General features: G+C 38.9%; 2 protein-coding genes across 6 annotated transcripts in view; one reads left to right on the plus strand and one right to left on the minus strand.

Annotated features, from left to right (window-relative positions):
• Positions 1-62: 62 nt before the first annotated feature.
• On the minus strand, positions 63-7,817 carry rsrc2 (arginine/serine-rich coiled-coil 2). The gene is made up of 10 exons (XM_080432981.1): positions 7,678-7,817; positions 6,179-6,317; positions 5,773-5,813; positions 2,893-3,071; positions 2,323-2,454; positions 1,638-1,754; positions 1,442-1,524; positions 1,077-1,354; positions 854-943; positions 63-750 (listed from the first exon to the last, which is right to left on the minus strand). The coding sequence occupies exons 1-10, from the start codon at positions 7,681-7,683 to the stop codon at positions 562-564; spliced, it is 1,254 nt and encodes a 417-aa protein (XP_080289107.1). The 5' UTR covers positions 7,684-7,817; the 3' UTR covers positions 63-561.
• Positions 7,818-9,449: 1,632 nt separating this feature from the next.
• kntc1 (kinetochore associated 1) overlaps positions 9,450-22,408 on the plus strand; it is a 38,494-nt gene continuing 25,535 nt past the window's right edge. For 4 of the 5 annotated variants that reach the window (XM_080432133.1, XM_080432132.1, XM_080432135.1 and 1 more), the window contains exons 1-29: positions 9,456-9,888; positions 10,068-10,188; positions 10,920-11,035; positions 11,248-11,326; positions 11,493-11,570; positions 11,661-11,695; positions 12,437-12,547; positions 13,308-13,401; positions 14,288-14,340; positions 15,082-15,194; positions 15,300-15,357; positions 15,730-15,828; positions 15,929-15,972; positions 16,083-16,145; positions 16,272-16,347; positions 17,218-17,343; positions 17,509-17,675; positions 18,136-18,247; positions 18,519-18,662; positions 19,137-19,193; positions 19,422-19,493; positions 19,613-19,732; positions 19,849-19,992; positions 20,110-20,205; positions 20,298-20,401; positions 20,991-21,093; positions 21,223-21,357; positions 21,830-21,949; positions 22,301-22,373. In XM_080432133.1, coding sequence (XP_080288259.1) covers positions 9,757-9,888; positions 10,068-10,188; positions 10,920-11,035; positions 11,248-11,326; positions 11,493-11,570; positions 11,661-11,695; positions 12,437-12,547; positions 13,308-13,401; positions 14,288-14,340; positions 15,082-15,194; positions 15,300-15,357; positions 15,730-15,828; positions 15,929-15,972; positions 16,083-16,145; positions 16,272-16,347; positions 17,218-17,343; positions 17,509-17,675; positions 18,136-18,247; positions 18,519-18,662; positions 19,137-19,193; positions 19,422-19,493; positions 19,613-19,732; positions 19,849-19,992; positions 20,110-20,205; positions 20,298-20,401; positions 20,991-21,093; positions 21,223-21,357; positions 21,830-21,949; positions 22,301-22,373 — 2,845 coding nt within the window. In that variant the 5' untranslated portion in view covers positions 9,456-9,756. Of the gene's footprint in view, positions 9,889-10,067; positions 10,189-10,919; positions 11,036-11,247; positions 11,327-11,492; positions 11,571-11,660; positions 11,696-12,436; positions 12,548-13,307; positions 13,402-14,287; positions 14,341-15,081; positions 15,195-15,299; positions 15,358-15,729; positions 15,829-15,928; positions 15,973-16,082; positions 16,146-16,271; positions 16,348-17,217; positions 17,344-17,508; positions 17,676-18,135; positions 18,248-18,518; positions 18,663-19,136; positions 19,194-19,421; positions 19,494-19,612; positions 19,733-19,848; positions 19,993-20,109; positions 20,206-20,297; positions 20,402-20,990; positions 21,094-21,222; positions 21,358-21,829; positions 21,950-22,300; positions 22,374-22,408 lie in introns of all 5 variants that reach the window. The other variant, XM_080432134.1, reaches the window with a different exon arrangement.

A 22,408-nucleotide genomic window follows, 5' to 3' on the forward strand; every position in this document is an offset into this window, starting at 1 on the left:
CTTATTATAATAGAAATCATATTCATGTAATTGTGGCTGAATGTGGAGACATACAAAATACCTTATCCAACACAAACTGACTCATTTTAATTACATCTGATTACTTCTTTCCCCAAGCCCAAGCATTTCGTACAACAATCCAACGATTTTTCTATTCCAGAAAAAAAATTGGATTCCAATAATGCTACATCGACTTCAGATAAAATTGAAAAGCATTTTGGTAGATGAATGTAAACAAATATTAACTTGACCTAGACAATGTTCCAAATCAAACAATCACTTTTAGTAGAAAAAGAAAAAGCTATCACATTTTTTTTCAAACAAATATCTAAGTTCAAACAGCATCAGTCATTTAACTTTTGTAAAGATGTACATAATTACTAAACTCTGAGACGAGCTCAGTATTTCACTATTTACATTAGAATGTTCCAAGATGTGAGATCTTTTGCTTCTAAATAAATTACAGATCAAAGCAACATCCATGCAAGCTTGAGGGCTAGCGGTGAGTTGATAGACCTATATGATTAGTCGAGAGACACCAAAACAGCACAATGTTTGGCACTAGATCATTCCATCCATTCCACGTGAAAATGCGGACCCAAAACCAAGGCCCATTCCTCTCTGGGTGTGGGTCTGAGACCTGGCCATCTCATATTGAACATCAAGGTTTCTAAACATCTCCTCTTGCTGTTGAAGAGTCTTCAAACCCTCCTCATTCAGTGGTTTTGCGGCTTCACCCTCCTCATCTCCCTATGAATAAGACAATCTGTTAAGTCTGGGGAAATTCCATGGGTGGTCCATTAAAAAATATAAATGGTGAAATGCCAGTATAATTAAAAGGGCTCGTACGTACTTTGATTCCCATTAGTTTGCGAAATTTAACATTTTGGTCCTTGTTTCCGAAGTTGAGCTTCTCCCACAATTCAGCGGTCTGCGATTTGTCCTTTAAGAAATATTGAGACGCAGTCAACATCAAAGACTGAACTGGTAAATAGCCACACAGACAATGAGAACCACAATATGAGTACATACATACATACATACATACTAGGTGCTGGAAGCAAGTGAATTCTTACCCCTGGATTCTTTCCCTGCCATAGCTTCTTCCTCTTTTTCTCCTGCTCAGCGAACTTCATGGGGTTTACAGCAGAAGGGTTGTAATAGCTGGGTACAGCAATGCCAGTCTCTGCTAACGTTTTGGCTTGAAGGGCTGCCATCTGTGCTGCCATGGCAATCTGAGGAGTTACCTGGGTCCCAGAGGCCAAGAGCGCTGCCACATTGAGAACGGAGTTGGTGGTGGTGGTGGCAGCTGCAGCAGCCGCAACCACTGTGTCACACAGCAGAGGAGTGGCCACTAAAAACAGAACATGATTAGCACAGATGAAAGGCAATGTATGCATTCTGAATGAAATGATAAAGTCTCCAAGACAGTGCTATTCACCTGCAGCTATCTCTTGTTGCTGTTGCTGCTTCTCCAACGTCTCCTTTTCTTTCTGCTCCTGTAGCTTTTTGGCCCTTTCCAATCTGCAAATCAGCATTAATAATAGTTCAAATTAGTCACCATTATTTGGAAATTAATGTATAAGGGGAATAAAGCCTCTCACACACACACTCGTTTCTCTGAGCTGTTGCAATACCTTCTGGCCAGGGCCTCTTGTGCATCCATAGCTGTGTTTCTGCCCCGGAAAGCTGGTGGACTCACAGACCTGCTCCGACTCTTTCTGCGCACTTTCTCAATCCTCTTCTTTCGCTCCCTATTCAAAAACACCCAAATGTCATCAACATACTGTTAACACATTGGGTGCCAAAACCGTATATATACGGTTTTGCGCATACTAACGTTGAGTGCCAAAACCGTATATATACGTTTTTTGAAAAAAAAAAAAAAAAAATTACTTTTTTTTTTTTTTTCCTTCACAGCAACAGGAAATATCACTCCTACAAGATTTAGACTCCAATCCACCTCCTGGTTAACTTATGACTTCAAAAACCTGTATCTCGGCTCCTGTGCACTTTTTTTTTTTACAATGTTAATTTAACTTTTTTGAACTGGCTGCAACTATGGAATGGATTTCCGAATGTTTTAAATTTTTTCCCCCCGATTGTACGAGACCTGTATGTGTGTAATGAGGGGATCACCGTGAGGACGGTGATCACTGAAATTTTTTTGTGACTACTTGAAAAAGGTTCAAAATGTTTAAAAAGTCCTGGCACTCAAAGTATAATATTTTAATAAACCTCTGGCACCCAATGTGTTAAAAGACAAAGGAAAGGCAATAAAGTTATTCAAACAAACATGTGGTAAATGTTTCACAAACTCACCTGCTTTTACTACGGCTTTTGCTACGGTGCCTGTGTTTGGTTCTGGAACCTGACCGAGACCGCGCCTTCTTCTTCCTGTCCCGGCTGCGTGACCGTGATCGCCGTTTGTCTTTACTTTTGCTGTGATGCCGCCTGGAAGCAAGGAATCACTTAAATGATCATGGAAATCAATAACATGACAACATATTCAGTTAAAATGATCAATAACAGAGGACTATATTATGGACTTGGCTAAGTGGCATTCCCAGAGTAACATATTTCTTAAACATTTCTAAGGCAAGTGCAAAGGAACAAAAACAAACAAACCAATCAGCATTAATAAAGCTTCCATTTCAATTTGCCTACCGTTAACTGGAGGGGAACAGACCCTCTTTTAAAGCTAAGCTCAACTTCATCACACTCACAGATAAACACATTCACATCTGGCAGCTGGTAACCATGGTCTATGTGTGCCAATGAGCAGTTCCATTAGTTCAAATCGACTTGCTCATGGGCAAGATATTGGAATCAGTCACATTCTAGTCATAATCCCACTTCAATAGACTACATTTGGTTATTAACTACACTCACTTTTCCCGTGAGTGTGACCTTGAGTGGCTGCGTCCCTTGGAGGGCTTCTTTTCTTTGCGTCGATACCGCTCCTCTCCATTCTCTGTTGAAAGTCTCTCCTTCCCCTTTTCGCTCTGCTCATACAGCTCATCTTGTTTCTTGGATGACTTTGACGGCTTCTCAGGGTCCCGCTTTCGTGCCTGTAAGAAGAAGTTGTCTCTTTCAGGAAAATAGTGCAACAAAAAGAGTTAGTACCATGGCCTACAGCAAATGATACTTATTTAAGTTGACAGGTTGAAAATACCTCGTCACACTGAAAATCTATTTCCATAATGTATTTTAAACAACATGCTCATGAGTGAAATGTATATGTTGAGCTTGCTATGACTCAAGAAGTATGAATGTGGGAATAACGTAATGAGGCCAGCCAATCTTCAATTCATTTTGACATTGCTATTTGCTTAAACATTTCATAATTCAGACTTTAAAAAAAGTCAAATCTAATTACCAAAATAAAAAATAAATGAACAGTCCTGTGACACCCCTTGGCGCTTAAGTGAATGCTATGAACAGTCCTGTGACACCCCTTGGCGTTTAAGTGAATACTATGAACAGTCCTGTGACACCCCTTGGTGCTTAAGTGAATGCTATGAACAGTCCTGTGACACCCCTTGGCGCTTAAGTGAATGCTTTTGTCAAAGTACATAAAGTACATGAGCTAAACTAACCACATCAAACTTTTATATTAGTTATGTGATACATAAGTACTTTGCAAGTTAACCCATTTGACAAGTGAACCATTAATAAAAAGGAAGAAAGAGGCTTCTCTGAAATTCCCCAGTGTGGGAGCCCTGAAAACATGCTTGCAAGTGTCAATATCTAATTCTCAGACAGAACTATTACTTGGATGCACATTGCACAAGGTTATCAACAAAATAACCAAAATGTAACTGAATCCAGTGATGTGTGTATAAGGATGGACCTCCAACAGAATTATGGCAAATATGTATTAAAATATTTAACTCACCAAATAAACCAATGCAACAGCCAATTTTGTTTTAAAACGTCAATTCCTGAACTGTAAAACCACCTCTATGTTATCTTCCATAGTGTGTGCTATTTGGAGCCACACTAATGTACCACAAGACAAGAATCAACACCTATAAATCCGTTGATGCTCCCTGCTTATGCACCAGCTCTGAATCATTATTCTACTTCCCTGCTCAATAGGATTTCACCTTGTTTTCCAGAGTATGTAATTTAATAACTAAACATTAGCAGAACACTAAAGCACGGGAGGTTGTCAATGCATGCTAATTGTTCGGAAAATAATTAGTCTTTCACTGAATCTGGCAAAGTGATACAAAAGGTATAATTAGACTTATGATCATCAGGTTATAAATGAACCAATAGGCCCAATTATAACGACTACTATTTAACCCATTTAGACCTGCAATACCTTTCAAGCTGGGAACGCCTCTGTGTCATTTTAGCTGTTGCTATATATTATTACAGTTGTCGGGCAGAAACCGCTTATCTCCATATTCTAACTTTGTGTATTTGCGGAGGCGCGCCAAAGGCACGCCTCCGCCCAAGTGGAGCTTACTATGAAACCGTGCTCGGGTTGTGTGCGTCTCCGTCTGTCTGTGGCGCTGCCTGTGTGCAGCCGCGCCCCCATGTCACTCACGCTCTCATTGGCTGCTGACAGATCTCAGAGTGGAGCTTACTATGAAACCAACCCGATCGCCCCCCAAACATGGTGAAATAGCACGGATTGACAAACGGCAATTCCGTGCATAGATGACTAGGAACTCCGAAACTCTGTGCATAGGAGAACCATATCCCCCCCCCATTAACTTCAATACGAGGCGGAGGCAGTCACGTGACTTTCTCTCTACGCTCTCCCCATCACGGTGAAATAACACGGATTACAAGTCCGTAAATACACAACATAACAATTTAAAAAAGACCAAAAAAAAAATAGGGCTGCGTTCGCTTCCCGCGTTCGCGCGTCTTACTTGTTTTCATAAATTAATGCCCTACTTGATCATACTACAGCATCACAAAAGTATTAAAAGCAGCAGACTTTTCCAAAACAACAACTAACAAAAAATAGCATAATTAGCAGATCTACAAGCTCAAAATGCGTTGCTTCGCGCCACGTTTTGAGCTTGTGGATCTGCCAATTATGCAATTTTTTTATTTGAATCCTGAAAAGTCAGTTTTGGACATGAGAGGTTTCCACCCGACAGAGACGATATATAGCTATACGTTTTTCTGAAAGGAGGAAGGCGTTTTTAGAGTCTGCCTCAGGTCTTAGTGGGTTAAAGATAATTATCCATGGGATTAAAGATGTGCTATTCGTTTATTTGTATTAGCTGAAAGTGTCTTTATGCCCATCCATAGCTGTAAAAGAAACAATAGTTAATTCCAAATTGTTTACTTAATTTTGTAAAAATAAAAGGCAAATATGAGTTGATGGCTGATAGTTACCTGTCCCAGTAGTAGGCATATAATTTTGCTATGTCAGCAGGGTCTTCTGTTCAGAGTCTCTTCGTGCATTAGCACGCTGAGTATGATTTATTGTAGAAATGTTATCATGTGATCTACACACAAGATTTTACAAAAAAAATAAGTCTACTCTTCACTCTTCACTTCATGTAAAACGGCTACAATTAGTGACAGATATCCAAGGAGGAAAGGTTCCTTTGAGACATGTCGAAACATAGGGATGTCAAAAAAGGGCATCTTTCATGTGAATAAGGCCCTGTCCATCTGGAAACCTATAAATCTTTAGCTTTTAATCTATACATTTGATTTAACCAGATGAAATATACTTACCACAATCTAAAATTATCTATAGGCACTGAAGATTTGCATGAAAATGAAATCACGAATTACCTCTTTGCTCCTGCTGCGACTTCGTCTCTGCTTCCTGTCACCTGTAAGTAGACAGACGTTTTAAGATATACATTTAAACCTAAGTCAGTTTAGTACATTACAAAATAATTTCCCCTGTGATTCTGTGTAGGTAAATATAGTCCCAGCTAGGACTAACAGACTGATGTTTTTTTAACATTTATCTAATAGTGTCATATTGATGCGATGCAAGATTGCGGTCTAGCCAACACCAACTCGGGACTCCTGAATCGCTGCCCTCCACACTCTCCTGTCTAGCATCGTGGTCTTGAGCTCTGTGTCAGATCAATAGGTGACCATATTATGAAGATTTTGATTATATTAATCTTCGAGTTTGATATAAATTTCAACGCCCAAAAAAGGGCAAACAAGTAAAAGTACTACTTACGTTTTCTGTCCCTGGATCGTGACCGCGAATGGTGGTGTTTGGAGCTTCTGGGCGACTTGGAGCTCTCTGTACTGTGTTTTTTTCTGTGATGTGCAGGTGAGCTTGTTTTGTGCAGGTCAGCGGAGTCGTCGTCGCTTGCCTGAAAAGAATGGGCATGAGTTATGACAGTTGCACTGTGTTTTCAGGTAGAGGCAGTAGCCTACTATTGGTACCCTTTAGATATGTTTTTGAAGTTACTGCCTTATAGACACAGCTGCTATGTTCACAGCTGTACTTGTATTGGTGACACAAGCGTGTGGATGCAGGAACCCTTTAACAAAATGTATCACTTTAAAAAAGATGTCAAGAGATATCTTGCCAAGTAACACTAAGTATGTAACTGTCATTAGTGTATTTGTTTAAAGGACGACTTCACCCATTTTCAACCTGTCTTCATATAATTGGTCCTCACTAATGCTCACTATAACTATTTTGTCTCAGAGGAGGGCTGTGGACAGTTCAGAAACCCATCTACCAGTGACATCATCGATGGGGAATCGAAGCTAATAGAAACTAAAGGCTTTCTATTCCTGGAAAGTTAGCATGCTATAATGGAAGCCATTGTTCTTGCGTTAATAAAAATCTAAAGAAAAGAAAAACCCTTCCTAACGATGATGTCACTGATAGATGGGTTTCTGAGGTGTCCACAGCCCTCCTATGAGACATAGACTGAGTAGGAAAAAATGACACAATTTTATCAGGAGCATTAGTGAGGATCTATTATATGAAGATAAAAATTATAAAATCCAACAGTTCAGTCAAATTAATTTGTCTTTTTGCATTATTTTTTTGTTTTGTTGTACATCTGTATTGTACTTGCTTTGTTCAGGACCCCAGGAAGACAGACTAGAGGCTCATTCATGTGTCTCTAGTGGGAATCATTTATTAAACAAACCCCAATATGAGCACAGTTTTCTGTTGACAACAGTGGTTCCATGTTGTTGAGCACAAAACAAAATAGCATTCACTTTACATAAACACTACGCATTCGTGATTAAAGTATAAAGAAACGGTTTATTGAAAGCCTTGCCTAAAATCTGAAGAAACCTGTTATTATTATTTTTGTAATATCGTGTGGTTTTACCATTGTAGACCATTCGCTAATAGGCCTAACGGTGACTTAAGGGATTCATTGTCACTAAATTAGCCACGCAAGCTAAAACTATTGCATCACATTAAACCTCCGTTGGCGTGAATAGAATTCCAGATATTCAATCGTTTTGTTACATCATATTGTTTATATATGACTATCGTTCAAAAGTAGCGTTAGTAAGTCAAGTGAATTGTCAAATTCAACTGAGTAGCTAGCTGGGTATGCTAGTGTTAACCTTCCAATGTACAGACGAGTCGGTCGCCATCTTTATGAACCTAGACATCTAAATATAATCACGAGCTTACATCGACTTGATGCCAATGGTCCTATAGTCATGCATCTTTGACATTTCTCTAACATTACTCACCGACATGTTGGCTTTGAGGTAGACTCTCTATAAGGCGACTGTTCTTTGTTTAGATTTTTCCTGAACGGGTACAACGAACTGAACGACAAAGCTTACTAGCCGTCGTCGTCGTGTAGCTTACTAGCTCAGCTGCTGAGCGGATGTGGGCCTTGGTTGCCAGATTGTATCTCTGACATCCCCCGAATGCAAGTTTACCCCCATAAGAATATAAAAAAATGATCAGTATTAAAACATGCATCTGTCTTATTAGCAGTGGTGGAAAAAGTACTCAAATGTATCACTTAAGTAAAAGTATCAATACTGCAATGTAGAAGTACTCTGTTACAAGTAAAAGTCCGGAATTCAAAATGTACTTGAGTAAAAGTACAAAAGTATTGGTATCAAAATGTACTTTAAGTACCAAAAGTAAAAGTACAAAATATTTGAAAATAGCAGATCTACAAGCTCACAACCCGTCGCGATGCAACGCAACGCATTGTGAGCTTGTAGATCTGCTATTTTCAAATAGCCTAGGTATGAAATAGGGTTAAAGTGGTTAATGTATGTTTGTTTTCAAATAAATGTAGTGGAGTAAAAGTACAATATTTGCCTCTGAGATGTAGTGGAGTAGAAGTAAAAAAAATGAAATACTCAAGTAAAGTACAAATACCTCAAAATTGAGTACAGTACTTAAGTAAAGTACAGTTAAGTAAATGTACTTAGTTACTTTCCACCACTGCTTATTAGAATAATCACACCACCCTGTATATGTATCCATATTCAGCAGCAGTTTATTAAAGGACGACTTCACCCATTTTCAACCTATCTTCCTCACTAATGCTTATGATAACATGATACCATTTTTGTCTACTCGGTCTGTGTCTCAGAGGAGGGCTGTGGACAGTTCAGAAACCTGCCTACCAGTGACATCATCGATGGTGAATCCAAGCTATAGAAACAGCAGGCTTTCTACTCCTGGAAAATTATAATGCTATAAGAGAATCCATTGTTCTCGCGTTAATAAAAAAATATATTTTCAAATCTTGTTTGGGAAAAAAAATACACCTGCCTATTAAACGATGATGTCACTGGTAGCCCTCGTATGACACAGACGAGTAGATTCACAATACAAGGTCTATTAAACTGGATAACTCATAAAGCACTAAGCTTGTTTAAAATGAGTTCCCACGCACACATATAATTTCCTAAAGTAACTACCCAAACCTCTACCAAAGTGTTCTTTCCCTTTAAATCTGCACATTCCCAATTGCACATTCCCTGTTGCTTGGTCGTTTTTTGTTTAATTTTATTTCATACAGTGCTATTCTTATTCTTATATTACCTTGTGTAGCCCTATATTGAGTTGCTGATGGCATGTCACACCAATATTTCATTGCCTGTACAAGTGAGCCTTGATTCTCTTGAATTCTTGATTCATTAGTAATAAACAAATAACTATAAAGGGAAATACCAAGTATTAGGTGGGGATCCATGGGCGGATCTGGGACTCCGTCTTTCATTGGTGTGTCGCCCAGGTTGCGCCTAAGCCCTAACATTTAAAAACTATGCCTAAAACCTTAACCATAAACCTAACCTCGCAGAAATTATGCCTAAACCTAAGCTCAAAAACCTGTCCACCTGGGCGAAACACCGTGAAAAAGAGACCCTACCGGGCGGATCTGGCAACCCACTCGACTTTCGCATTTACTTCCTGTCGAAAGTGAAGCTCCGCCTTGTGCATCCCGGATGGAATCTACAGCCCGCCAATTTCTGAAGTTACATGTTTACATTCTGTCTGTCAGTGGTCTGTTTGATCTGCTTTAACGTGTTGACACTTCAGACGCCAACGCTATAAGTCAGTTTGTTTACGGTCTGACCAGCAGTACACTTTAGTTGTGAGTAGTAGGCTAGTTTGTGACTTTAGAGAAAAAATACATACGGATTTACTAGCCTGGCGCGACCCAATCTCGGTACCAGCCACTCGCTACTAGTAATAATTTGCCTGTTTCCCAATGACAGGCCAACAGTAGGTAATATGCGCTCTTAACAGGGACGTTAAGTGAGTGATCTTAATCCTTTCGTCTAAGTTAGAGAACTACAATGTGGAACGACGTTGAACTTCTAACTAACGAGGACACCAGCAGTCTTCGGCTTCGCAATGTTTCAGTCTCGGATGAAAACAGTGGCTTGTATCAAGTGGATACATTGGTCAAAATTTCCACTGGTGAAAAGGTAATTCTGAGCGTTTGAATGGTCTTACCATGCTGTGTGGTTAAAATATTCATGTGATCGACAGACACCCAGGCTGTCCTCACAACACACCTTGCATTTGCTCTACTCTTATTCCCTTTTAAACTGCATTTTTCAAACTATTGACCAAAAATCTTACAGAAATTATTGTCCTTTTGCAGGTGCAGTCCAATCCGCGTCTCTATTCCTCTTGTGATACGAACAGTAGCATTGTTGTTGCTGACAGAACCATCATTCTGTTTGATCAGAATTATCAGAACATCCTGCTGCACCTTGACTTTGGTAAATATCTCTTTGATATTGCTTGTTTCAGCATCAATTAGTTTGTGTTTAGATGTCATTTTTCTTTCTTTGGAGCTTCGCCCTCTTCTGTGAATCAGTCTATTAACCTTTTTTTCATGGTGAAGGGCATTCACAACTAATGATTTGTGTGAGTCGACTGTTTTGACCAATTAGTAGTCGACTAGTCGACTAGTCGAAATTAACATTAAAAAAAAAAATTACAAAAAAAAAAGAAAAAAAAAAGACGTTTTTTTTTCTTCTTTTTAGGGGGGGGCATCGTTTTAATGCCATCCTACTACTATATTACTATTATTATCCTCCTGCCCTTATTTTTATGGCGTTTTAAGGGAAGCGCTTCTGGCACAGCACCACAGCAGCGTCTCCAAGGATCCCCATTGCCCAATAATAGGCAATAAATAAAGTAAAAAATAAAGTCAGGAGGATAATAATAATAGTAAGACGGGCCATTACTATGGCATTAAAACCATTTTTTTCAACTATTCGACTAGTACCAACAGAGTCGACTAGTGGTTATACTAGTCGACTAGTTGGTGAAAGCCCTATGGTGCATATTGAAATCTGTGTGCCAAACATGATGGATGGGTAGCTCAAACAAATTAATAAAACTATTTTGCAGAGAGCTGTGTGACCGTACTGTTTAGTCTAATTATTTTACCCTAAAATATATTTGTTTACTAATGATGGCTGCGGGGTGTTACGTTTTCTTCCAGAAACGGCTGTGGATGCAGTGGATGTGTGTCTGGAAGGACAGTTTTTGGTGGTCTGCGAAAGAAATGGAAAACTCCATTTGATATATGTCCCACAAAAGAGGACCCTCTTCACCAGGGTATGTGTTGTGTTCAACAGTGTCCTACACCTTATGGGATTGTAGCACTGTCCTCTTAACTTGTATTGTTATGCAGTACTTGTCTGAAGTCACCCACGATATTTAGGTGTCTCTGCTTGAGACAGTCGACCCAGCCATAATGAAAGTCTGTATAACTATCCAGTTGAAAATGAATGTTATTTGTTTGATTAATACAAAGGAATATCTTGCAGGCTTTGGTGGAAAAACCATGTAAAAGAAATGATAAAACATACCGGCATCTCGTCATAGAGGAGGATAAGCTCTCATCAGGTGAGATTTCTTTCTAGCTGGTTATTTGAAACTAGTTTCTGAGTGCTGCTATAACCTGATTTGAAGGGGAATAAATTGAGCTTTTTATGAGCAATGAAATGGATGAAGTTATGGAATGTTAGATGTAATGCCAGGTTGGATGTGCTTTATTGTTTCATGCTTGCAGGGATATATCGCATTCTACTCCTCATAAACGAGGGATTTTTCCACATCACAAACCTTGCTTTAGTGAAGATCCAGACTGGTATGTGGTTATTATGCAAAAGACTTAATGTATACTTATGTTGGAGTTTATTTGTTTTCCATTATAAATGCTCTATCCTTTTTTCTTTAGCCATTGACAAAACGGATGTCGGAGCTTTGAAAGAGGTAATTGAAGACAACTCTCATATGCTGTGTGTATGTATGGATAGTAGTGATGCGTTGCTCAGGTTTTTTTTTTACCCGCCCGCTATGAATGCCCAACCCGCCTCACCAAGCCCGCGAAAATATATAAAGGTCATCAACCCTCACCCGTCCTGCAACCTGCCAAAAAAAAGGCAGGCTATTAAGTGCCATCTTTTCACCACACTTGCTTTCCAGAGAGAGAGGGAGTTGTTTTTCCAACAACAGTTAATTTACATCCACGCAGCATTTCATTCATAATTGTTGTTATTCCAAGCAATATTGTAGGTTAGTCCATAGGAAATGATCTACAAAGAAATTATCAACGGATCATCTCCTGCGCTTGTCACCCCGCAGTGTTTATTGATTCACAGCGCGTCCTTTACTCATTTGACTAATGTTGTGGCTTGCTTTTCCAACAATCGAAAACTAAAGCCACTGTTCTTGACGTAGTACTGTATATTGTTTCATACTTACGTCTCTCTTTGTTTACAAATAATAGTGGAGATCCAAGTTGCATCGATCCTATTAATTTCTCAGTGTCAATAGATCCAGCTGTGCATAATTAATAAAACGAGCTCAGATTATTCCGGGAGAACAGAGGAGAGCGAGGGATTGGAAGGGAGACAGAATAGGAGAGAGAGAGAAGGTACCTGCAGGCAACGGATCGACCCACGAACCACTAATGGATAGGTAGTTATTTAATCAAATTTTGCCTCCTTTCAGCTCCAGTCTCTCATCAAGATCGACTTCTGCTCCACCAATGAGTCACATGGGGAAGGATGCAGTACAGCAGTGATGTTCAATCTAAGCCATGAAGTGCATCTCATTATTGGGGTACATATGTCTTTACCATCCTAGAGAATAGTGTAAAAGGCAGAAGATGGATTTATTCCTCTAAATAGAGGGCATTGAAGGGACAGCACTAAATGAGCAAAGCATGGCCATCTGGGTGGTTCAGGCAGTAATTTAATACCAAATTATGCTTGGCCTTTGGCCTGTACACACTCTGTTTTAGAATCAACTTTGTACTGGGTCCAATTAACTCTATAACTGCCAAAGACGTTTATAAACGTCTTTGAGAAATTAGCTGTTGCCTGCCAAAGACGTTTAAAAACGTCTTGGAAAAAAAAAAAAAAAAAAAAAAACATTCTAAAAAGATTCTCTAATTATTTAGTATTGACACCTTTTCGATATTCCAAACGAATAAGGAGATAACAATTTCCAAAGATTTGCTGCTCCATCCACTTCAATGTTAAAATTGAAACGGACAAACAATTCACAATGTTTTTTGGTTTGAAACCACTGGTTTTGAGCTATTTTCAAACATCAAACAACACATGACAACAAGGTCAAATTGACCTCGTTGACATTTGTGAAACCACACCTGAATCTCATCTGTGATTAGAAATTTTCTGGGGATCAATCATACTTGAGAAAAATATTTTGTGGCTATGCGAAAAGGTACCAAAATCGGTCAAAACCCTGGCAGAGGCTACAGACTGTTCTGAAAAAACTCTGGCAGGGTAAGAGTTAAAAGGTGCTGTAATTTTAATACCAAAAAAACTGGTTCTTCTCAATTGATTGCTTTCTAAAGGGGAATCAAGAGGACGTTCTCACCCACTGGACATTGGAACCACATCAGGCCACTATGCGCCTTGCACACTCTCTGGATTCTAGCTTAATCCCAGGTGATTTCTTCCATCATGTAATTGTATTATCATTACTGACATAATTACGAGATTTTGCCCGATTCAGTCAAAAATACATTCTACGCCAGAAGAGAAATTGTTCTTAAAGCTGCAATCTGTAAAATTGTATGTCCTACCTTGGATTCAAACCCAGGTCCTCCACATGAGCCCCAACATTTCTACTGTTGAGCTAATACAGAAAGTATGTTTGATCAGAGGATACAGTATATTAAGCATTTGAGCTTAATAATACCACTTGTCAACCAGTCCTACTTGACCACAGATTACATTTCTCCACCATCCATTTCTCAATAGAAGAGCAGGTAGACCAACTATAACCACAGCAGTTGTGTTAGTTACATTGTATTAACATGCTCTACTATAAAGATTACAGCTCAGTGGCCTTGTGTTTAGAGTGTCCGCACTGAGACTGGGAGGTCGGAACAGGGTTCAATCCCTGGCCTAGTCATACCAAAGACACTAAAAATGGGACCCAATGCCTCCATGCTTGGCACTCAGCATTAAGGGTTGAATTGGGGGTAAGTCCCTGCTACATACTACTAGCGTCATTTCCAGGGGGTGTACTTGTACATCAATCAAGCTACCTCACGCTACGGAAACAGGAGAGAGGCTCCTGACCTATGGGCCACATGGCTCTGGAAGGTTCTGAAGGTTTTATTCACACACAAAACAAAGTTATGGATTGCAGTTTTAAATGTACTAGAAAAAGATGTTGCTCTCCTGGTTGGAGAAATGTGTTGTAGGCAGTTATCAGGATGAGTTTCAAGATATAATTGTTCTTTTATCAGATATTTGCACTTATGAAAAGTGTAATGTCTTGGCAACTGTTGTTTAAGCTGTTGTTTCTCTCACCTTCACTTGCAAGGTGTAAGGAAGATCCTGGTGGTGGAAAATCTGATCTATATTCTAGACACTGAGGTAAGTTCAAAAGTGTCTGTTAGTTCCCTGATATGTCTTCTATACAGGTTTATGCTGTATTCTATCAAAAATATTTCAAAGTAAAATGTGAGTTTTTTGTTTTGCTTTGTTTTTTTAAGAATGGTCAATCCGCCCCTTTTATATATTTTTTGCTTTATTTAATCAGACCACATGAAAGCAGAGAGTGGTGTATATAGGAGAGGCACATAACTTAGGCAGAAAGTGGCAGACTGTCAGTATTTGATCTTAGAAAAGCTGTGGCAGACTGGCAGTATTTGATCCTAGGCTAGCAGCGAGCAATTTAGGTGCTACCGGTAATTACTATATGACCCATTGTCTCTTGCAATGCAACTATATGCAGTCTATAGAGAACGGCACATAACGGGGCTAGTGGTGTTCCAGTAGTAATAGTGCAGGGGTCATAAGCACTAAACTGACTCTGCCAGATGGAAGAAGCTTGTGTCACATTTGTTTCACAGGCTACTTCCATCTGGGACCTCGGTAGCACAATCGATGAAGGGGCGGTCCCTTTTTTTTCCCAAGCTGCTTGGCAGGTTATTGGATGATCCCGCCCCTAGCAGCCAGTGATTGGTTCGAACACACAGCGGTGCGGGCAGCTCAACTATCTGAGCGAGTCCAGATGGAGGCTGTATTGTGAAGTCAATACCGCCCCCATTTGGCGGAGTCAGGTTACATAAGCACTGCGCTATTGGTACATTTATTTTTCTCTCTTGGTTTCAGGATGTTCTGAGTATGTGGGACCTACATTGTCTGGTCATGATTTGCTGCTGGCCTGATCTTGCCATACATGACTTCCAACTCATCACAGAGTGTGACTCAGCTGCCATGGCGGTGTATGTACAGTATCACAATTTTGTGAGATATTACTTGCTTATAAGTATTGTGTCATTTCTTAGACTGAGTTAATATTTTTTAATGTAACTCAATCTGTATTTCAGCCAAGAAAAGGGCAGCATGAAGAAGATGATTACACTGACCAAGAAGGACAACCACAAGGTAGCCTTCATATTTCTTTAGAGGGAATTTGAAAGATGACCGGCTGTGTTTCCGGTAGTCTCCTACTAGAAACACAGCCGGTCATCAAATTATTGGCTTAGGAATGCGTCAAAAACTAAAAAATCTCCATGAATTCAAGGCTTCGTGGGGTGTGTAATTGATAGAAAATAAGTAATGTTTTGGGTGAACTATTCCTTTAATGTGTGTATATATATATATATATATATATATATATATATATATATATATATATATATATATATATATATATATATATATATATATATATATATATATATATATATATATATATATATATATATATATATATATATCAGTATGTTTTTTTTGTTTAACATTGATTTTATTTAGGCGAGTACACTTCACGTGCGCTCTCTACCCTCCATGGCTGTTCTCTATTCTCTCGATGTCTCCTCTACCTCTTGCCTCGTTCAGACAAAAATGAGCATGGTAATTATCTACAATCTACAATTCTTGCTAATTGCAATATAACCAGTTCTTTGGTCTCAATAGCTGTACACTGTGCTACACATGTCAACTTTCATTTCAGGACACAATTTATTTGCTTGAAGGGATATCTGAGAACCCAGAAAAGTAAGAGTGATCTTTAACATTTGCCATTATTGATTCATATGTAAATGATTCACAGTGAACATTTGACCATGATGTGATATCTGAGTCTATTTATTTTTATCTTCAATTAGCCCAGAGGAGCCTATATCTTTTATTGTCATGAGATGCTTCACAGAGGCTTTGCCTGAGAACAGGTAACATACATGTCTTGCACTAATAGTTGGAATGTAAATTGAATCGGCCTATGTCATATGTGATGTCAATAACAGAAGATATGAGGTCAATAATGGAAGATAAATTGCACCGTTTACTGTTCCCAGACTCAGCAGGCTTCTCTACAGGCACAAATTTGAAGAAGCTGAAAAGTTTGCAATAACATTTGAGCTGGATTTGGAGGTCAGTGTCTCTTCCAAATCTATTTTTTTTTAATATAACCGTAGCCAAATGTATTTATATTATTCATTCCACAAGGAACTGTGAATATTGGTTGATTGTCGGTTAAAGTGACGTAGTAGCTAGGGTAAGTGATATTTTTTGGTTAGAACAAAAAGGTTTTTGTAAAAGGTTAAAGCATTATAATTTGATAGTAAACAGATATAGAGTGTTTGTTCAGTCTCCCCATCTCTCCAGCTTTTTAATAAAGAGAAAATACATTTTCAGGAAGGTGGCAAAATGTCAGCCAATCAGGAGAGAGTACCCATTTATCAGCTTTATCAGAGTCTTCCAGTTCATCTCTTCCAATTTCACTTGTTTAATCCGTATCCTGTCTGAGTTCTCTCTATCTATTCGATAAAATTGGTATCCCGATCTGAAAATGCATTTTCTGTATACTAAAGAACTGGTATAGCACAGTATAGCAATGAGTACTATCATAATATAGATCTATTTAACGCTTATTTTAATCAAAGGAAATCACTTACCCTACTTTTAGTTTAAGAGCACTGATGCCCATTTGGAATACATACATACCCATTCATTTATGGAATATCCATGATCATAGTACTTGAGGCCAGGCTATGACTTCAGTACTATGACGTCATATTAAGGACATCAGGGATCTCCGTAATATATGGGCAGACACACAGGTTTGTTTATGGTTATGTCTGAGTCATACGTGACGTGGCCGTGGTCCTGCCTATATATGGTTGTATTGGGTTTGTTTATGTCTGAGTGATCCGCCCGCCCTCCCATTAGCCAATTTTGATGTGGTTCTGCCTTGATTAGGGGGTTTATACTGTACTACTGACAATGCTACTTCTTGCTCAGCTTGTTTACAAGGTGAAGCTGGACTTTGTGCTGGAGCAGCTGGCTTCTGCTTCAGTCGGGGGTTATGGAGGCAACTTGTTGTGTGAACTCGTAGAAGAGGCCAACACCAACCTGATGAAAATCTTGGTGAGCATGTTGTCACTGTTTTGAGCGGAGTGATAATGTTATATTATAATTAGCCATAGCCACAATGAAAAACATAAAGTTTTCAAAAATAGCCATAGCCAAAATTGAAAACTTTATCAAGTTTTCACGCTTTGCTGATGGAGGACTATTTTATGTGTTGCTTAGGATGAGCAGTATGTGGTGGAATACTGCCTTAAGATGCCATGGCCCACCTTTGAGACAGCAGAGAAGATGCTGAACCACACTGCCACACGATATGCCTCTCTGCATATTCAGGAGGCTTTGGCCAGATTGTCCACATTCTGCAGTCTCTATGGTCCGGATAAGTTCAAGTAAGTTCACCGGTGTACCACACGACCGTACGGAATGAACCGAAATGTTTTTATTTGTATTGCAGAACTCAAATGCAGAGTTTCACACCAACATATTAACTCATTCAGTGCCACTCGAAAAAAGCAAAACAATAAATTGATTTTCAAATAGTCTATGTATATAGGGTTAAAGTGGTTAAACAGATTTGATGCTATGTTAACTAATTTGGCTGGGGAAGCCCTCAAGGACCCCTGAGGGTCTGCGGACCCCACTTTGAGAACCACTGCCCTAGAAGTTGGGTATTGTTGAAAGTTGAAACAAAAAATATGTAGTTTTAGTAAATAACAAATAAAAAAAATCAAGGACATTTCTCTAGTATCTCTTTGTATCGAACCGTGACACCAAAATATCAACCCAAACCGTGAATGTTGTGAATGTACACAACAACAAAGTTGATTGGTTTTGTTTGGTTACCTCCAGTGGCATTGCCTGGATTGAGTTTCTGAACTGCACAGACAACTTTGGAGAGATTCTGACCCACTTAAGAGAAGGCAATCTGAAGGGCGCACAGCTACTTTGGCTCCGACATGAGGTAGTGTCCAAATTGTTCAGATAAAATTGTGAAATCTTATTGTTTCATTCTTTTGACGTTTTTATTTGTTATTTTATGCATATTATATTATATATATATTTATGCACTTCATATTTTGTAAATGTTATTGTGTTTGTATTATGTTGGTTATTATAAGCTTGTTTTGATTTCATTATTATTATTACTTCTACATAAAGTGCAAATGACAAACACATAAGATCTCTGTAAGGAATATCATGGTACGTTATTGATAATGTTGTTCTCTGGACAGGGAGAGATTTCAGAAAAGTTTGACGATCGTGGACTTGAAACTCTGCTTGTTTCAATACCAGAGGACCTACCATCCCAAGACCTCTGTCCATGGTTTAGAGCTGTCATTGTCCCTTTTGTTAGGAGGGTGCTTCCCAGAGGACAGGTGAGAAGAGATGTTACTGAGACTTAAAGGAATTAAGGCATTTTTTCATATTGTATGCCTTTGACTACAATCAGTGCCATTGTCATTGTGCCAATCATCAGGAAGCCACTGTTGTCTATTAATTTAAGTACTGTATGAGAATCAACTTGAGACTTATGTCGCCTTTGTCATCCCTGGAGAAAAGATTGTTTTATGAAAATGTCTGGGATTTCTTCATGCAAACATTAATATTTGCCAGAGAAGCAATTTTGTGGGTGGGTTTATCACCTGAAAGTTTGAAGCAAAAATTTTTTTTTTATTATCAAAATTATTAAAATAAAAAATGTAATAAATATTAAAATAAATTACACACACAACATCGTATGGAGGTATGATGTGGATGTATCTATGTACATTAGTATGTATAACATTTATTTTAATTTTGTGGTAAGTGTTCGTATTAAATTAATGTATTTCTACAAAATACATTTGTAGAAAATCTTGGCGAGATGGCTTGAGCTGAGGGCAAGGAATCTGGAGTTAACAGAAAAGGTAAAGCAGTAGTTAAGTAGTATTTATTTTTATAATGTATTGGTATTTGTGGATGAATTTCCAAAACAAATAACATTGAATACAACCTTTTGTTTCAATCTACAAAACGGTGTGCCAAGCAAATTGTAATAGAACATTCTGATGAATGTTGGTCAAATAAGTGTTTAAAACCAAAAAGTTACTGAAATGTTGAATCAACTAAGTCATCAATATATCCTGATCTTCCAGGTTGCCTGGCCACAGAATGGACTTGACATGGCAGAGCTAGGACTGCCGTCCTTATGGATGTGGAAGCAGTGTGTAAGATTACTTCTTACACACTTCATATCATATTTGTGGACACGCTGGTAACATGCTACACATATTGGCAAATATGGAGTAGGATTGGAGTAGGATATGAAATATTTCATCGTTTACAGGATGATTATTATGGTGCAGAAGAAATAGAGAGCCTGAAATCCTTGGTCTCCAGCCTGCACCAGTTGTTGGACCTTCATAGAAAGTACAGCTGCCGACTGTCCCTCTCTGTCTTTGAGAAGGTGTGTGTAAATGAAACATTTCACTTGCAGTCACGACATATGTTCCACAAATAGCACGTACTTTAGTTTGGTTTGTTTACTAATATCTCTGTTCATCTTTCCGGTGAACCTGGTAGGGAAGTGTTCGGAATGTGGTGTTTTTCATGCTGGATAAGGTGCCGGCTCCAGAGCTTATCCCCGCCGCAGTGGAGAGCAGCATCCTGCCATATTGCTTAGAACATCAGATTCCTTTTGATGAGTTGCTCCTACAGTATATCAAGGTATTAACCCACCATAACCAGACCCATTGGAAAAAACATCACACATCAAATTGCCAAAATGATTTTGCTGTCGTGAAGAGATAACATTTTGCATCTCTCTCTTTGAAACTGATCTAGGATCTGCTGGAGCGCTGCAGTTCCCAGACCACAACACTATTTACTGAGTGGGAGGCTAAAGCAGTGTCTATATTGGGATGCATGACTGACACTGACGTGAGTTCTTGTAGCCAAAGCTTTTATGAACGTGAAATGAAGTCCCATCTCCCATTATTTTGAAGTTGTTACAATTTCTGTATTGTGTATAGTTGATGGTGGATGCTGTACTGGAGATCATGCAGAAGGCTGTGGTGCCTTGGAGTGAAGTGGTGGAGACGCTGGTGCAGCAGTACCTGGAGATGGAGGGACCCAAGTATGTCACCTATGACTTTATATGGTCTGCACACTATAATGTCATTTTGTAGTAATGTACAAGTAGCCACTCGATGTTGGATGGTTTACTGTCCCAAACCTCATTATAGTTTTCCATTTGAAAGTCGAACGAGATCTGTGCTTGACACGGGGAAAAGCCAACGACCAATTCTGAAACCTTTAACCACAGCAAAGTCTTTCAACACAACACAATCACTGTAATTGTTTTTCACATTTAAAAGAGCAAGTTAAGTTCACACAATTTAAAATAGTTAGAATTCAAAATACAAGGCCGAGTTCAGTACAATTTTGACAGGTGCCTCAACCTGTAGCAGTACAGTACATGCAGTAACAAATATCACCCTCTCCGCTTGGGTTCCCTCCCCTGGACACGTGCAACATTTTGTGTTGTATGGATGTTTTGTGTCTTGTTTTTGATGTTGCACCCCTTGGTCCATGAGAAAGGCCATTTTGTTCAACCGTATACCTTTATGTAAACCTGAACCTTGAACCTAGTTCTTATAGCAATCTGATGCAATTAGCAAAGTCCAAAATAATATGTTCCCTTTCTCTTTTTTTACTATCTCCAGACAAGAGCTTTTGAAGGAGAGTTACCGTCTGATGGAGATTAGGAAACTGCTCCGAGGCTATGGGATTCGGAACTTCAACCTCTCCAACAACACTCAAATTATGGTATGATTTAGATGTCAATTATTTATTCATTCTGTTACCCATTCATGTAACGCCAGTTACTCAGGTATGACAGCCTTTGCCATGGATGCATTTGAATGCAGAAAAACACTGTGATTTGTATTTCCCTAGACATTGATTCGATACATTATAAAGCAAGATCTACCATCGTCTTTAGAGGACTCCATAAAGTTGGCTGAAGCGTACAAACTTACAACTTCCCAGATACATTATTTGTACCTCATCCAGTTGATTGGCCAAGGCAAGGTATGTTGATCATCATTATTAATCTGTACTTTTTTAAATCAGAAGTTGTGGCATGCTAGTATTTAGACTGGGATCAACTTATTTTACAGTTTTCTGATTTGGTCTAATGAGAAGCCTGTGCTCCCAAAAATAATTCACTCGGAAACCAGGGGCATCATTGTATAAACCTGAAATCTTAACAATCCGGCAGGTTTCTTTAAATACTTTTTAATTGGTATATTTCGTTTGGTATTTCCATGTTTTATTCAAACTCATAGTAACTGGCTACACTAGGCTGCTGTATAGTGCATTCATATGGGGGAACAATAACATTGCGGCGCCCAACCAGATATGGATATTAATAGGGGAATTTGTGGCCTAGACTGGATCCGGCTAGTCAGTTTGGAACGAAAACCAGGATTTACGCCATGTGGAAAGCCTGGTGATGTGAGGGTTAGCTAGTATCCAATGGAAAATGCTGTGTTGTTCGCAGACTGAGGCATGCATGACTCTCCTGAAGAAGCTGTCCTCTGCAGAGTTGGAGAGTGTGATAGATCGTCTTACAACCTGGGCTAGACTACAGCTGGAGGACAAAGATCACATATCTGATGAGGTGGGGCAGATGTCATTGCCTGCATGTAGATTCTATTAATTAGTCTTTGTAGTTTTCAGTGTATTTTTAAGTGTCCTTTTTAAGATAAGTGAACATCGGTAACATTTTTACAATAATGTTGCAGTTCAGCATTTTTACATTCTGTGTTTGTTTTTGCAAAAATAAGTTTAATTTGTTTGTTAAGGAAAACGCATGTATACTATTTTATTATTTTGCTGGTTGATTTTCACCACCAACAATCAGCCATCCAGACAAAACACAGGGTCTGAAAATAGTGAGCAGGGACCCAATACTGTGTGAAATGTTCACATCATTAAGACAACATGTACGTCTGAAATGTCTATTCAACAGCACAAGAAGCATCAGATGGTTGTTGCCCAAGTGATGTTGGAAGCATTAAAATACACGCAGATCAACCAAATATGTAAGTAGTCTACTTTTGTACTGCTGAATGTAATA

Source organism: Gymnoscopelus braueri (genome assembly GCF_963280865.1).
Source record: "Gymnoscopelus braueri genome assembly, chromosome: 7".
Taxonomy (NCBI): Eukaryota; Metazoa; Chordata; class Actinopteri; order Myctophiformes; family Myctophidae; genus Gymnoscopelus; species Gymnoscopelus braueri.